We start from the raw sequence: 17,960 nt of genomic DNA, 5'->3' as shown, positions 1-17,960 counted from the left end.
GGCTTTCGCCAGCTCGCAGCATCTGCGGTCCTTAGACACCAGGGCTGGCTTAAAGTAAAACATTCTGCCCTGAAGTACAGACCAAGATCTTAGACATGCCACATGATAGTTAAGCGTTATTTGCGAAGCACATTGATGATGCTTTACAAGCAATAAAATAGACACAGGCACCACAAGGTCATTAGGAACACTCCAGTTCACGGAAACACCTTTCAGAGGGGTCCACGGATGAGGTACCTATTCCTTTTTGCTGTATCCCAATGATATCAATCATACCAGCCTTAACCTGGCCTACCTGTCTTCAGCACCAATCATATTGTGCACCACCAGCGGCTGCATATTGAAAACAGCAACCACAGCAAAAGCAGCCAACACAGTCAAGAGACGCTGTCAGAAAACAGTGACACCATCTCAGTGCCTGCTGCACCCCCCATTAGCACCTCGGTCTCTGGTTGCACGTATTTTTCATTATTACCATCAATGGCAGAACATTACAACAAACAAGTGGGTCCCCGAACTTATCAGGAATGGCCAAACTTTGGAGTTCATGACAATTTTACTTACTCATCCACCTCAAAGATCACCTCCATCTCATCTCCACCTATTCATGAAAGAAGCGCTAGACATGCTGATCAAAGGTGCCATAAAAAAAGACCCACACTCTCAAAAGGAAATGGGCTTCTATTTTCGCTTCTTCCTAGTAAAGAAAATATCTGGAGAATGATATCCCATTCTAGATCTCAGTAAACTCAACAAGTACCTGCAGAAAAATTATTTTTCGTATGGTTACTCTCCAAGAGATATAGCAACTCCTCAATCACGGAGATCATATGCCCCGCCTGGATTTGCAGGATGCATACTTCAATATCCCTATCCATCCAGACATTGAAAGTTCCTCTGTTTTATGGCAGCAGGCACTCACTATCTGTTCAAATGTTTTTCCCTTCGGTCGAAGGTCATTTCCCCGGATTTGTATCAAATGCCTTGCTCCAGTAGCAGCACATCTCAGAAAAAAAGGCCTACAAGCTTTTCTGTACCTCGACAACTGGCTTGTTAAAGCACCATCCCATCACCAAGCATTGGAGGCTACTGCAACTTACATACGATTGTTTCAATCTTTGGGACACACGGTCAACTACCAAAAATATCTCCTCTCGCCCTCAACCAGGATAATCTTCCTCTGAGCAACCCTGGATATGTCACAGGACAAAGCATTCATGTCCGCACAGAGGCAAAGAAGCATCATGTTGTTGGCTCATAATCTTTCCAAAAGAGAGTTCACTTCTGTCCGTCTCAAATCACTTCTCGGCATGATGTCATCAGCCATTATTTTGGTGCCCTGTGCCGGTGTCAGAAGGCCCTTTCAAGAACAACTGGACAAGCAATGGGTTCAAGTGACTGGTTCATTCAACACTCTCATTTGAATAACACCGACTATAAAATATGTGCTTCCTTGGTGGCAAACCTCCAAGAATCTCTCATCTGGGCCAACATTCCTGTCTCTGAATCCTGAATACATAATCACCACAGACACTTCTCTAGAGGGCTGGGGACCCCATCTTCAAGATCTCCAAATAAGTGGCAGATGGAATCTTTCGCTATCCAAGAAGCACAAAAACTTCCTGGAGCTGAGAGCAATTTTTCTAGCCCTTCAGCCCGTCCTACCAAGAATACAAGGGTCATCCGTTTTAATACATACAGACAGCACCACAAGCATGCATTATCTCAACAAGCAGTCTCACATTTTGTCTCTGGCAGCTCAAAGAATTTGGAAATGGGCTGTACTACACCAGATATCTATGATATCAGAACACCTGTCAGGCATACGCAACAATCTAGCGGACACCTTCAGCAAAACCAGTTGATCCTGCCACAAATGGGAGATCAATCAACCACTTGTCAACACCATATTCCGACAAAGTGGCAAACCAAATTTAGATCTCTTTGCCTCTCAGGAAAATCAAAAATGCTGGCTCCACGCATGCTGGGAACCTCAGAAGGGGCCATGGGGAAAAGCGTTTTTGAACAGATGGTCAGGGATTTATGCATACGCTGTTCTCCCATCCCCTCTCATTACTAGGCTTCTCAGGAAAATGAAAAGGGAATCATGCCGGCTAATCCTTATTGCTCCACAGTGATCCCGACAGCATTGGCTCATGGAGCTCCTTCTACTCTCAGAATCCGAACCCATTCACCTCCCAGCAATGAAAACACTGTTAACAATGAACAAAGGCCACTTCCTGCATCCGGATCCCACCTCTCTTCAGTTATATGCTTTGCTCTTGAATGTAACAAATTCAAAGACCCAGACATTCCCAGGACTGTAGGGGTATATTGTCCAAAGCAATAGCTGAACCCACAAACAAAACATACAAATTGAAATGGAAACAATTCCATTCATGGTGTCAACAACATAACCTCCATCCACTGGAAGCCCCACTGGAGCAGATTCTACCTAACCTCCTTTGACTTGCTAGATCAGGATTAGTATGTGCGTTTGTCAAAGTTCACCTTGCTGCATTTCAAGATACAGATATTCTTCACAATCTTTTTCTCTCTGTTCTACAAGAATAGTCAAGCAATTCATTAAGAGGTTATTCAGAGCTTTGTTCCCAATTCGAGCTCCTCCTCCGGAATGGCATCTCAATGTGGTTCTTTCCCAGCTTATGAGCCCACCATTCTACCAATCCACAAGGCAAAACTGAAGATCCTTAGTTGGAAGGTTGCATTATTATTTGCTCTCACTTCCGCTAGAAGAGTCAGCGAAATTCAAGCTTTCACAACACAGAAACCTTTTCTATATTTGACTGAGGACTATGTGCTTCTCAGGACGAATATAAGATTCATTCCCAAGGTTCCATCTCAGTTCCATCTCAACAAACCTATCATAATTTGTGCCTTTTTTTCAAGCCACTCTTCACCAGCTGAGACATCTCTCCATACTTCAGACATTAAGAGATAGCTTCAATTGTATATGCAGCACAGTAATCAAATTCTGAAGTCTGACCAGCTGTTAGTCTTGTATGGTCCATCCAAACAAGGTGCTTCGGTCACAAAAGCAACTATCGCAAAATTGATTTCTATTATTAACCAGTTTTGCCATTCAAAAGCTGGCAAACCACTCACAGCAAAGACTAAGGAGCACTCCACAAGAGCAGTGTCCCCCTCGACTGCTCTGTTTGCTGGCATGCTGTAGGAAAAGATATATTCATGCTGCAACGTGGAAGAGCACCCACGCAGCACTACTGCCGGGAATCAGTACACCCCAATGATGCAGCTGTGGGGCGGCGGTGTTAAGTCATCTCTTCAAGTAAGGTAAGCCTCTGTTCAAGGAGGTGTTTTATAGCTTTTATATATGAATGCATATAATGTCATTATATAATGCATGATTGCTTTATTACATATGCAGTAATTATACTTCAGATGTATAGATATGTTTTAAGTTGTTACCCACCATCGTCTAATTGGTTATTAGATTACTGCAATGATTAACTACAATTACTGCTTGCTATTCTGATTCAAGCATGTGAATCTATGAAAGATCCAATGCTGGAGAAGAAAATGAGATACTTACCTGTGACTACGGTTCTCCAGTAGTGGTATCTTTCATAAATTCACATGTGACCCATCCTCCTCCCCTGAGAGACTTCCCTCATATAACTAGACATAATTCTTGTCACGCTTGTGCTTGAATATCTGAGGGACTCGGCCTCTCTTGGGAGTGTGCTACAGGATGCTGTCGCCTGATTGGTTGTAGTTCAAATGTAGTCATTTTTTTAAAAAAAGAACATAGATAGGCTATTGCAGTGACTGTTCATTGTCATTATGGCCTATGGTAATGTCACTACTGCTTTAAGATACCTCCCACTTCGACAACGGGGAATGATTCAAGCATGTGTATCTATGAAAGATACCAATACTGGAGAACCATAGTTACATGTAAGTATCTCATTTTCTTACTCAAAAGTGTGTAAGGTAAGCCTCTGTTCAAGGAGGTGTTTTATAGCTTTTATATATGAATGCATATAATGTCATTATATAATACATGATTGCTTCATTACATATGCAGTAATTATACTTCAGATGTATAGATATGTTTTAAGTTGTTACCCACCATCATCAAATTGGTTATTAGATTACTGCAATGATTAACTACAATTACTGCTTGCTATTCTGATTCAAGCATGTGAATCTATGAAAGATCCAATGCTGGAGAAGAAAATGAAATACTTACCTGTGACTACGGTTCTCCAGTAGTGGTATCTTTCATAAATTCACATGTGACCCACTCTCCTCCCCTGAGAGACTTCCCTTATATAACTAGACATAATTCTTGTCACGCTTGTGCTTGAATATCTGAGGGACTCGGCCTCTCTTGGGAGTGTGCTACAGGATGCTGTCGCCTGATTGGTTGTAGTTCAAATGTAGTCATTTTTTTTTAAAAAGAACATAGATAGGCTATTGCAGTGACTGTTCATTGTCATTATGGCCTATGGTAATGTCACTACTGCTTTAAGATACCTCCCACTTCGACACCGGGGAATGATTCAAGCATGTGTATCTATGAAAGATACCAATACTGGAGAACCATAGTTACATGTAAGTATCTCATTTTCTTACTCAAAAGTGTGTAAATGCATAGACCGTAGCTAGAAGAATCGTAATCTCTATAGGATACTCACATACATAACTGCTCCCCAGTGCTTAAAGAGGACAGCCGAGGCGCCTCACCACTGCCTGAGTGTAGTGCACTTCAACTAGCTCTAACCCAAGTAGCTAACTCCTCAAGATAAAAACACTGAATTGTGTACTGAGATCCAACCGCTACTAAAACAACTTTGCTAGTGCCAGTGGAAAATATGTCTGTAACCTTAACTTTAAGCTAAAAATATTTGATTTTGTAAAAACAAAAATAACATGGAGGCCTACACAGAATAGTGACAGTTCATACACGTCTATTCCCTGGAAATGCCTTGTAATGTAAGTGGTGAATAATTATGACATTCCTCACACCTATAAAGGTACAGGTTATTGTTTTCTGAGTATTCAACAAACAGCTGGTGCTGAAAACGTCCTTCAAACTGTGTTTTAAGTCTGAAAATTTTAGTCTAGTTCATCTGTGGCAATAACTGAAACAGGTCTATGAATTACTTTGATATAATGAAGAGTATACAGCGGGCACATCATGTGTTTCCTGGTAATACTTACGTGTAACATACAAGCCAGCCCTGATTATATGCCAACAGGAGAGCATTTTCTATTGAGAGCAGATTTGGCTTAATGGGTCGAGCTGCCCCTTCTGGTTCAAATTTCAGCCTCTATGCTAGAGTGACGTTTGTGTGATTCTATGCAAATCACTTAAAATCTTCTTGTGCCTAAATGTTTGTAAAATGCATTTTTGTAATCCCCACTTGATGTACGTTATCTAGGATTGTCTCCCCACACCTCTTGTAATGTACAGTGGTCCTCTGCTTCACATGTGTGTCAGGCTTAAAAACTAATATTTAACTCTAGATTCTAAATAAGTAATGATAACAATGTGTGTATTAAATCACCATATTATTTTTAGAGCTCTGAGTTGACATTATTCACACTAACAAGGTGATGAACTGAAATTTTCCAGTCTGTGAATGCTGAGTGAGTATGTTGAATAATTAGATCTGCAAGGCCATCCAGCCTCACACAAATCAGGCCTGGAAGGAAGTAGAAATGCAATATTTGCTTGATTTTCATCCACCTCTGTCACAGAGGCATTGACAGTCTTCTGGAGCAATATGATGGGAAGATCTGTAGGACTCCCTCCCTCTCCTCTCCATAGGAAAACAGTAGAGAGGGGGCATAACGAGAGGAGGGGGCATAAGTGTACAGGGGGTTTGGGTGGGACAGGCATGGCTTTCTGAGGTATGTGAGGATACCTACATGGCTTGGCATATAAACAGATAGGGAATTCTAAGAATCATTCAGCCAGTACAGTAAGAATGAAACTGATAACATATGTGTAGATATTGGGTAGTGATTAGACTAACCTACTAGGGAAAGCAGGGATGTCGGATGTAAATAGTTTGAGGTATTTCTAATAGTCACCTTCTTTTATATTATCACTGCTGTGATTACTTTCATTATTACCATAATTCCATTGCATTAGATTAATGTGTGAATAGGGCTTAAAATAGCCTTTTATTGTAAAATCCCAAACACTGTGTGTGTCTACTGCAGATGAGAGTTACTCTAAAAAGGTTTTCTGACTTCTAACAATCCTTATCTGAATGAGCATAATTCATCGTCATAAGGAGTAAAAGAGACCTCTCCAGTCCCTTTTCTGCAAAAGGAGTTTGTTAACTGTAATTCTTCTTAGGGATTAGGAGATCCACAAGAGAACTGGAGTTCACAACAGGATGCAGTTAAGAGAGCAGCTAAATCACACAGTGCTTAAAAAAAGAGTTTTCTTTAGTCGAAACAGACTAGACCCCATATAGTTTAAAGGGCTAATGACAGGTATCACTCATGCATACTATATCGACCACTGAACCCAGCAACTGTTACTACAAAGGAAAGAAAATTGCATCTGGGTGGAACCAGTAACTCTCCTGGTACACTGGATATTTGTTTTTAATATTGACGTAGGTGCTTAGATATATCCCTATTTAAAATTCAATAATGTGTATTTTTTTTTGTAGCTGAGACCAAAACCTGCGGACTACACTTTGGAGAAGAAGTACAACCTTGGTATCTCTTTGTTTGAGCGAATGATTAACAACGACATGCCGTACGTGCAGCTGGTCTACCAGGTACCTACCTTAGATGTCTTAATCTTGCAAGTGTTGTGACCCCAGATCAGCATCTCTGTAACCCTGTGAGCACTTCTTTCATGTGCCTTGATGTGAGTGGAAATCACAACTGGTCTTCCAGAGCACAATACCTTGATCAATAGTTAATTGTAGAGATTCAATAAGAAAACTAAAGAGGCTCTTAATCGCGGCAGACAGAGTATCCTTCCCCCCAGTAACGATAGATCTCATAAATCCCAAAATGGATATCAGTAGGTTGTAGCAGGGTCACTTAGACACTTGTGTTAAGCTGAGATGGATTTAGCTGCAGATTGTGCACTCCTGGCTCCTACTACAAGTTGAGAACAAATTGCACTAGCCCCAGTTTCATCCCTGCATGTACCACCGGGTTAGAGAAGACCGTTCGAGCCCTACCAATGCCGGTTTTACCCTCAGAGGGTTCAACCCCCTGTATCCTTGCAACATTAAAGTGTGTTCATGAGTTGTTCAGCTGAAAAAGGAGGACCTGTTTTCCGAGGCGGATCTATTTCCTTCTGCACAATCAGGCGGGACTTAAGGGCTCATTATGAACCCGGTGGTTCAAACCGCCATGCTGGCGGCGGCGGAAAAGACCGCCACCGGCATGGCGGTCTGAACTGCCATATAATACACACAGTGGCAGGGGCTTCTGTCCTTCCTGGAACTTCTTTTGACTTCTGGACTTGGTCCCCTTCTTTTGCAGGTCTTCAGGTCCAGGAATCCAATAGTTGTTGTTTGCAGACTTGGTTGGTTATTGCAATAATCCAAATCACGAGGTGTAGTGTGTCCTAAGGAAACTTGCCTTACTTCACTCCTGCTTTTCTGGGCTCTGGGGTGGGGTAATTTACTTACCTTTACTGTATTCTTACTCTCCCAGCGATTCTGCACACACTACACTTGTCTAGGGGGAAATTTGTGATTTGCATTCCACTTTCTTAGTATATAGTTTGTGTTGCCCCTAGACCTATTTTCTCCCATTTCATTATATAGCATTTCCTATTGTTTGCATTGTTCTATGTCTATTTACTTGTCTTAGTTTGGTGTCTAATGTACATATTGTATATAATACTTACCTCCAGAAGGAGTATTGCCTCTAAGATATTTTTGGTACTGTGTCACCCAAATAAATACCTTTATTTTTGGTATTGTCTTTACTTGTGTATAAGTACTGTGTAACTATAAGTGGTATTGCAGGAGCTTTGCATGTCTCCTAGTTCAGCCTAACCTGCTCTGCTATAGCTACCTCTATCAGCCTAAGCTGCTAGAACACTACTACTTCACTAATAAGGGATAACTGGACCAGGTATAAGGTGTAAGTACCCAAGGAACCCATTACAAACCAGGCCAGCCTCCTACAGTGTCTTTAAGCATAGATGGTCCAGAGTCAAAGCAATGAGTACTTTAAAGGAGTTTTAATTTGTAGTACGCAGGGAAGGGTTATTTACTTTGTGAAACATTGATGGAACTGGGTAGGTCATATGGAAAAGGGGCTGGTGTTAGAACACAGCAGTGGTTAATTTGTAAATGAATGAGTGCCCAAGCTCTGCTCAGAAGCCAGCGGACGGCGCTATTAAATGTCTGAGCTCCGTATTCTAAGGCTGCGTAGTCCTGAATCCAAATGATCCCTCTTTAATCCACTGCCAGACACTCCCTGCCCGCTCAATCTCACTCTTGCAGGTTCCTACGTTCTTACTTTGTAACAGTTTTTCTGTCTTCGTGTTCCTCCGTCTGTCTGCTTTGTGTGTTTTTGCCTCTTTTGCTAACTGTAAATGTCTGTTGAGGGACAATATGTGCTGGTCCCAAAAAATGAGTGCCTATGGGCCCCACCAGCATCCACTGGCACAAATTGATCACTTGATCCCAGACAGAAGATAGGGCAAATTTCTATGTTGCTGTGGCACCCCGAAGCCTACTGGTACCTGCTTCTCCCCTCTTTCCCACAGGTTAGCAGCTTTGGCACGCATGGCAACCACAAGAGTTTGCAGGTAGAGTGCAGCACATTGGAGGAGAGAAGAGGCCCTGTCTGAAAAGCCTCGTTGAACTGCCCTGAGGGAAAACTGTTAGGAAATTAAGTGTATTATATGGTGTAGTTGGACGATCTATACTACCAACTTCTATAGAGCCAGTCAAGTTTCGTTGTCAAACCTTAGCTCCACCCTGGGTAGCAGTGGCATTGAGAAGACAGGCTTACACAAAGAAACACGTGTAAAGCATTTAAACAGTACCAACACAAAGGAAAAAGAATGAAACACAACTCTAAAAAAATCTCACACCAATTTATAATAATAAATTCGATTCTTATGAATTTTTGGGCACCAAAACGAAAAAGATCCATCAGAGGGTTCTGGAGATATAGAATTTACCAGAAACAATAAATTAAGACTTTTTACTCAACCACAAATAAACATTGGAAAAATCAACGATTTTGGCACATACAAAGTTTTTTTAACAAAAAGTTACTTCAGAGTTGATTGCAGTTACTTTAGTCACTTTAAGCAACCAACTCCGACAGGGAGCAGACCAGAGGCACCAACAAGATCCAAAGGAACCTTTGCAGGTCAAGCAGTCTCCAGTCCAGTTCGAGCGTTAATGGCCAGTTACTACCAACTTGAATGGAGTGGTCCTGATGCAAGGAATACAGGATGCTGTAGATGCTCAAGGATCCTGAAGATGCTGTGCATTTGATGGGACTCTTCCTGAGCTTCTCCAAGGCCCATGATCCTAGTGAAGCAGTTCTGGTCACAGGGGTTGACTTCCTCCTAAGCCCTCTTAGGTCCAGTGAAAGTCTATTCACCACTGAACTACAGGTCACTCTGCATAGTCAAATCGGCAGTTTTCTCCTTTTGGAAATAACTTGCCTTCTTGGAAACAAAAAAGCATTCCAACGGCTCTCTTGGGTACAGCAGACTCAAGTACAGCTTTTGAGTGTTGGGTCGCAGTCTCCCAGGCTACATGGGGTTGGGGAGTAATAATCCGGTAATCTTGACTACAAACTTGCACAAGCAGGCTTCCTCAGCTGTTGTGGCCCTGTGCTGCGTACAGGAGGTCTGCCAGCTGAGCCGGGAATCTTTTCTTCTGACTAAGGCTCTAGAATGATTTCTCCTTGAGTAGGACACAGCAGGCACAGTCCTTTCCTTCGCTAGCCTAAGAAGCAGACGGTGCAGTCCAAGGCCGATCCTGTCTCTCCGTTGCTGGGTCCTTGGTCGGCAGGACAGCCCTCCTTCGGTCCTCTTCTTCCAGTCAAGTGAGATCTGCGTTCAGGGTGTCAGGGGTGTCCCTTTTAGGCCTAGAAAGTGCCTTAGGTAAGGTTGTGCTCACTAGCCTATGGGCTACATGACTCCCTCCCGCCTGAGGACGAAGTCTGGTGAAGTATGGCATCGAGCTATGCCAGAGGCCCGATTCTGCCCACTCTCACGGTGGCAGAACCCCTCACTTGGCCTCTTGAGCTTGGTTGCTTTCTCCTGGGGCGTAGCTACCTGCAGGCTACACTCCTTCAGGAAAACCAGTGTAGCCAGTGTTTTCTCCTTGCTGTTCCTGGTGACCTTCTGTCTACCTAGATGAAGGAGCAGCCCCTCTAGTGTGTGCTTGCCATTTGTCCATCAAAGGCATCTTCTCCCTTGAATCTCGCCTTTTGGGCTTCACACCCTGTGTGGCTTTCCTTCCAGGAGGAGATAACATCTATTCCCCTGGCAGATCCTTTGTAGGCTATCCTGGGAGTTATTCACACATCCCCCAGGAGGCCAGCAGGCTGTCTATGGGACAGACCTTTGAGTGCAACAGTAAATGGGCACTAGAAACCTTGGGCAACAAAGTGCAACTTTTAAAGTAGCACTTTGCCCACTAGTGACATTAAATTCGATTTCACCATGAAATCTGATTTAATGCACTGATTTTTTGATACCAAACAGTACCAACCTTAGTGGTCTCATTCCGAGTTATCAGGGCTGAGGTGTCAGCCTGTAACTCACCAATGGAGCTACTAGCCTTTTAACAGTAAAAATGACAATAGCGGTTATACTGTTAGGAACTTAAAAACATGAAACCACAGGTCCAACGTTTCAGGATAATTCACCCTACCTTTAGGAATGAGTTGGCCTGGTATATGAGTGACGTAAAACTATTAAAAAGGAAGGCTTTGGTTTTGCAGTTTGGTGTAATGGTAAATTATAGTTAACAGTTTGCAACTGCTCTGCCAGTCAGCAAGCGCAGTTCAGGCATGTACCTTGTCACACACGTGGTGGCACTGTTGATTACGGGCAACCTGACACTACCTGAGGTCATAAAAATCGATTAGGGCATTGAGACTTCCGAGGTTTCTTTTAGAGAACTCAGTGATACTCTGTCCAAACCTGTTTGTGCTGTGCTGTGCTGCATAAGGCGCACAGTAGAATCAAGCAAACCAAATCAAAGGGCCTTTTTTGAGCAGTACAGTGTCTGTTTTAGATGTAGGTATACTAGTCATGTTAAACAGTTCGGTAGCCAGTGCTTAATTTGTGCTTGTTGTTTCCGGTGCTGAGCACCAGCACTTATTTTTGAGGGCCGGGGCTTATTCTTCTGCCTCAAGTATTTGCTGCGAGCAAAAGACACATATGGGAAAGACGGAGGAAGGGAAAAACGAAAAAGCGTCACAAATTGAGAAAGCAGAAAGCTGCAAGAGTGAGCTGAAGGGGCAGGGAGTGGCATTATATGTATTGAAGAGGCCCAAGATGGCTTCGGGATTACGCTGCCTCAGTATTCAATGCACACACATTTAATTGCGGCAACCGCGTGTTTAAGAGGAGGGTTTTGAACACCGGCACCTTTTTATGTACAAATTAAGCACTGTCGGTAGCTGAGGGCGGAACGGATCCGTTCTCAGCTACGGTGGTTGTGTGCTGAGGACATAACCATTCCATCCTCTGCACACTACCACCAATCCCTCTGCTGTTCACAGCAGAGTGATTTCCTTTTTTTTTTTTTTTTTGCCTTGGAAGCTGGGAAACAGCTTCCCCAACCGCCAGGGGCATTTTTTTTCCAATATAATGACAAATACATGCATGGCTTACTCAGTGACGTAACCCAGGACCCCACAGCCCCCGTACCCTGTATTGAGAGCTTCTGAGTGAGTTTGAAGGTGAGCCTCATCAGGTACTGCAGGGGGGCCTTCAAGTTTTGTTACGCCACTGGGCATGCTGATGTCATTACATTGAAAGTGAAAGTAAAAAGAGGGGATCAGCTCATTTTACTTTCACTGTTCCAGTGCTCATGGGGCTATCTCATGCCCCCGAGCAATGAAGCACATGGGAGGGGTATCGTTGGAAAGGGAAGAATCTCCCCCTTTCAATGGTTGTACCTTTCCCAAGTGGATCCCGCACAAAGAGGGTGATCACCATAGCAGCGATTCACCCCACTAGACACCAAGGATCGTTTTCTGGAGCAGGGAGCAGCCCCTTAGGCAAGGGCTGCTTCCCATAATGGGAAAAGCATTTTGGCTATTTTATGCCCCCTGGGGTTACATTGGCCTTATTTTTGGGCCAATGTGGCTCCCGGTGAAAACCACTAGACACCAGGGATTATAAGATTATAAATAATATATGTTTGGTAGCGGCCCCTTGGGCAAGGGTCGCTCCCCATTATGAGGGAAATATTTTGCCTGGGCAGAATATAGGTGGGCAGAAAAACCCTAGATTACTTTTTTGTTGAGTGGTGAATGCCCAGCATGGCTATGGCCATGCCCCCTCCCCATAATAGGGAAACAGTCTTTCTGCATTGTAGGCTCTTCATTGATAGTCATAACCCTTGAATAATTTTGTGATGCCTGCATGGACCCCGGAACACCTTCTTAAATATATACATTTTAAAAGTCCAGGAAAATATCTGCATATTTTTCATCAATGGAAGTTATTTTCCATATAAAGTCAGTGTAGACTGTCAGAGACGTATTTACCTGGAGAATGCTGGAGGATAATAGCAGATTGTATATATTGAGAAAGGGCCTTTTTTGGACACTTGCAACACATTGTACTAGATTGGCTAACACTGGGAAGCTTAAAAAAAATACTTTTACCTTTAGGGACCCCATAGAGACCATATCCCAGAATGGATTGTACTAGCAGTTTGCCTGAGAGTGTCAGTACTTTTCTGTGGCTCCTTCAGGCAGGATATCAGAACATCCCTGGAGTTTTCCTTCATCAGAATTTTGATAAAAAGAAATTTCTTAGCGCTTTAAAAGCCTTTTGTTACTTGACATTTGAACACTTCTTTTGACAAGTACTGCTGATTTTTCAGGAATTCTGAAGAACTTTTCTCTCAGAATGCCTTCTCTCTTCACAAAATGCTCTTCTTGTGGCAGAAAGAATGCTTCCTCTGATGCTCACAAGGTGTTTGTTGTGTGTTTGTCTCCTTAACATCTTTTCAAGGGCTGTGATATTTGCAGCAAAATGTCAAAAAGAATCAGAAAGACAGGAAAGGCATCAGGTTGTGTGGTTGAATGGAAGACATGAAAACAGACCAGGAAATGAAGGAAAGAAAGCGAATGGAGTGGTCTGCCTCATGCCACTATCCAGGAAAGTGGCAAAAAACAGAAACTGGCTCCCACAAAAGGAGAACTAAGGCTGAAAAATTCACCTCTCGGCGCCAGCACCATCATCATTCCCATCGACATCATTCACTTTCGTCAAAAACGTTGATGTTACTGTTGAGAGATTTGGTGCCTACATGTTCACCTTCAAAGAATGGCTCCACGTCGACGGCACTTCTCCACCAACACCGATCGATGTCAAGATCAGCCACAGGACTTACCTCAATGCCAAGAAAGGCTACAATACTGCCATCTGGATTACAAGCAATGTCAAGATCCCACCGATCTACGTCGCATTCACTTTACTCGGTGTCAAGTTTTGACTGTTCACCATTAAAATCCCACCTATCAATGTCAACATCAAAGGTCAAGTACCACTCAACATCAAAGCGACATTGTTCTCCATGCAGGACACCAGCTATCGTAAAGAGAACATGTACAACATTGGTGACTCCACTCAACATCGAGAGTCACTCATATGGAGATTTCCCCTTCTCATTGGTAAGGATCATTGCAGTGGTCAGAGACTCCTTCTCAAACTACTGGTCTTCCACCAGTCCACCAGTCTGACCCATAATTCCATTGTCTGACCATGTGCAAGTATCTTTACAGTTGTCACCAGTGAGACAATTCCCTCGAGCAACATCAATGTCACCTATTCGCAAGTGGACAGCTCCAGCCACTATCAGAGACGCAGATCTTCCCCGCAAAAGCCCTTACAAACAAAAGGCAAAAACTCTTTGAATACAAAACAATGAGAGGTACACGTCCCCTCTACAGTCTGTGACATATTTCCTGGGAAAGAATAACAATGGACAATTGGGTCTTAAACATCATTCTCAACGGATATGCACGCACGTTCACACCACTTCACCATCTGTCCCTCCTCAGCAAGTTGCGACAGCTTATTTAAACTATCTCAAACGAGAAACATCTATTCCATTGTAGAAAAAAAGCAATAAAAGAAGTTCCATTACATGAAAGGAATCAAGGGGTTTATTCCAGATATTTTTTTGTCCAAAAGAAAATTCAGAACAATCAATTTCAACCGATATTGAATGTCAGGATCCTCAACAAATGTATAAAAGGAGAACAATTCTTAATGCTGTCACTGCATCTAATCTTCCCGCACACCAGAAAGAATGATTGGCTTTGTGCAATAGATCTGCAAGACGTGTACTTTCACATTCCATTCATTCACCATCAGACAGTATCTAAGATTTGTAGTATGAACGGTCCACTATGAGTGTGCTGTACTTCTGGTCGGACTGAAATCAGCCCCTCAAACCTTTTCCAAATGCATGTCAGTGGTAGCGGCGCATCTCAGGAAAAAAGGTATTTCCGTATATCCACACCTCGACGACGGGTTAATAAGAGCAGACTCGCTAACCAAGGCAAACAAAGACTGCGCCATCACAAAATATCTTCTAACAAAGACTACTCAGAAAAGTCAATGTCCACACCAGCACAATGTCTCTCATTTCTAGAAGCAACTTTAGACACCTAAAAGGAAAAAGTGTTTGCTTCCGAGGAAAGAGTGTTATCAATCCAAACAAAGTGCACACACATCCTACTGCAGAAAAAAACAACAGTTCGCAAAGTAGCATCTTTTCTAAGATCAATAGCATTTTACATTGCCATAGTCCCCAATGCACATCTTTATATGGGACCTCTCCAAATGTGTCTAAAGGATCAGTGGTCACAAAGGAAGGGCCACTGGGAAGATTGTGTTCTCCTAACAGAAAATGTGTGTCACTCTCTCTCTTGGTGGAACAACCCTCAGAATCTTCTGCCAGGAGTCCCCTTTCAGAAAGTAACACCATCTCAGTCCATCAGACGGGTCACTGAAAGGATGGGGTGCTCATATTAATCACCTAACCATTCAAGGTGTCTGGTCTCAAAAGGAACAATCATATCAATTTATTAGAACTGAAACTCGTTCACCTAGCTCTCAAGGCTTTTCATCATCAGACCTCATGATTCAAACAGACAACACCGCTACAATGTATTATATAAACAAGTAAGGCAGAACAAGATCAAGACAGTTGTCTCTGTTATACCTGACAGCTTTAGGGTGGTCATCCCCCAACCTTTTGCCTGCCCCCCTCCACTTTTCTGACACTGTTGTTGCTGGTTTTAGGACTCTGCACACTTTACCACTGCTAACCAGTGCTAAAGTGTATGTGCTCTCTCCCTTAAACATGGTAACATTGGTTTGTTCCCAATTGACCTATTTGATTTACTTGTAAGCCCCTAGTAAAGTGCACTACATGTGCCAAGGGCCTGTAAATCAAATGCTACTATTGGGCCTGCAGCACTGATTGTGCCACCCACATAAGTAGCCCCCTAACCATGTCTCAGACCTGCCATTGCAAGGTCTGTGTGTGCACTTTCACTGCCACTTCGACTTGGCATTTAAAAGTACTTGCCAAGCTTTAAACTCCCCTTTTTCTACATATACGTCACCGCCAAGGTAGGCCCTAGGTAACCCTTAGGGCAGGTTGCTATGTAGGTAAAAGGCAGAACATAAACATGTGTTTTAAATGTCCTGGTAGGGGAAAACTCCTAAATTCGTTTTCCACTTCTGTGAGGCCTGCTCCTTTCATAGGATAGCATTAGGACTACCCTCATATACTGTTTGAGTGGTAGATTCTGATCAAAAAGGGGTAACCAGGTCATATGTAGTACAGCCAGAATGGTAACAGAAAATCCTGCTTATTGGTGAGGTTGGATTTTATATTACTACTTTAGAAATGCCACTTTCAGAGCATTTCTCTACACTTAAAATCCTTCTGTGCCTTACAGCCTGTCTTCAATCAACGTCTGGGCTGGGCTAGTTGACCGCTTCCTTGTGCATTTCACCCAGACAACCACAAACACAAGACGCTCAGTCACATCTGCACTTATCTGCATACTGAATGGGTCTTCCTGGGCTGGAAGAGTGGAGGGCCTGACACTTACATTTCAAAGGCTAGTGGCCTGCCCTCACACAATGGGCTGCTAAAGCCCCTACTGGGACCCTTGCAGACAGGACTGGGCTGAAATGGGAACTTGTGCACTTCAAAACCACTCTTTGAAGTCTCCCCCACTTCAAAGGCATTTTTGGGTTTACAAACTGGGTCTCTGACCCCACAAACTCAGACACTTCTGAACCTGAACCTGCACCCTGTCAAGAGGAACTGCCTGGCTGAACAAAGGACTCATCTGGACTGCTTTGCTGAGAAGGACTGCTGCTGTCCTGCTGCCCTGCTGACCTCTGACTTTGCTGAGAAGTGCTCTCCAAGGGCTTGGATTGAGCTTTCCTCCTGTTTTTCTGAAGTCTCAGGGCCAAAAAGACTTAGGCCCTCATTATGAACACAGCGGTCGAAACCGTCGTGTTCATGTTGGCGGTCAAACCACTGACCGCCAGCGTCCCCGGATCCCCACCGGCCGTATAATGTACATTCCTGTGGGCTGGCAGGCAGAAACATTGTTTCTGCCCGCCGGCCCACAGGAATGCCTGGCCGGGACATTGACAGCGACACCACATAGAGCCGCCGCCAATGCCTCTGTGTGGCGGGTGCAGCTGCACCCATCGCACAGATCGGGCAGTGACCTGCGCAATTGGGCACTGCACAGGGGGCCCTGCACTGCACTGCCGGTGCACCCCTTCCGCTAGCCTTTCCCTGGTGGGGAAACACGCCAGGGAAAGGCTGGAGGCTGAGGAATCATTATCCGAGGGGCAGCACTGCTGCAGGCTGGCAGGCTGCCTGATGGATGCATCCTGACGGTGAGTGAGGGCCATCGATGGCGGCCCTCATGGTGTTTATTATGTGGCAGGGTGGCCCGCCATGCCAGCTGGCGGGTTTCCCCCCACCGCAGGCATGGCGGGACACACCTCCAAGTTCATAATGACCACCTTAATCTCTTCAGGAAACTCCTTGTGCACTGAAAATCGATATACAGCCTGCCGTAAACGATGCACAGCTGTTTTGTGACCGAGAAATCGCCGCACAGCCGAACCGGAACAACACATCCCGACTTCTAGAGTGAAGATGCGACGCAGCGCCTGCCTTGCAACAGAAAATTTGACACACAGCCTTACCGGATCGACGCACAGCCGAATTGGAATGACACAGCCAATCCCCGAGTGGAAAATCGATGCAGTGCCTGCTGTGGTACAGAAAATTCGATGCATCGCCATACCAGATTGACGCAATGCCTGTGACTTCTTAAAGCGTGCTCAGGATTTCCCCACATCATCCCTGAGCGTCAAAAAGATCCCTGCATCGCAGTGAGGAACCAAGACTGCGCATCGCAAAACAACGCAAAGCCCCTAGCAGCATGGAAAGAAACAACGCATCCTCTATGGCGCGTCGGAAAATACGACGCACACCCTATTTTTCCATGCAACTCTCTATCTCCATGCGTGTTATTTTTGACGCAAACCAGGTACTTTGTGTAATCAAGAGACAACTGTTGATTTCTAATATTTAAGATTTAATCTTGCAAAAGTGATATCTCAACTTGTGCTTGTTGAATCTTTATCGTTTTGACCTTATTTTAACCAGATAAATATATATTTTTCTAAAACTGTGTGGTGTATTTTTGTGGTG

General features: G+C 43.8%; 1 protein-coding gene across 1 annotated transcript in view; it reads left to right on the top strand.

The window, feature by feature from the left end:
- LOC138282969 (NFX1-type zinc finger-containing protein 1-like) overlaps positions 1 to 17,960 on the top strand; it is a 459,320-nt gene that overhangs the window by 379,105 nt on the left and 62,255 nt on the right. The window contains exon 15 of the mRNA XM_069221050.1: positions 6,678 to 6,788. Within this exon, the coding sequence (XP_069077151.1) occupies positions 6,678 to 6,788 (111 nt within the window). The remainder of the gene's footprint in view (positions 1 to 6,677; positions 6,789 to 17,960) is intronic.

Source organism: Pleurodeles waltl, chromosome 2_2, assembly GCF_031143425.1.
Source record: "Pleurodeles waltl isolate 20211129_DDA chromosome 2_2, aPleWal1.hap1.20221129, whole genome shotgun sequence".
Lineage (NCBI taxonomy): Eukaryota > Metazoa > Chordata > Amphibia > Caudata > Salamandridae > Pleurodeles > Pleurodeles waltl.
Note: the sequence above shows the minus strand (reverse complement) of the source record. Positions and strands in the feature narration are given on the sequence as shown.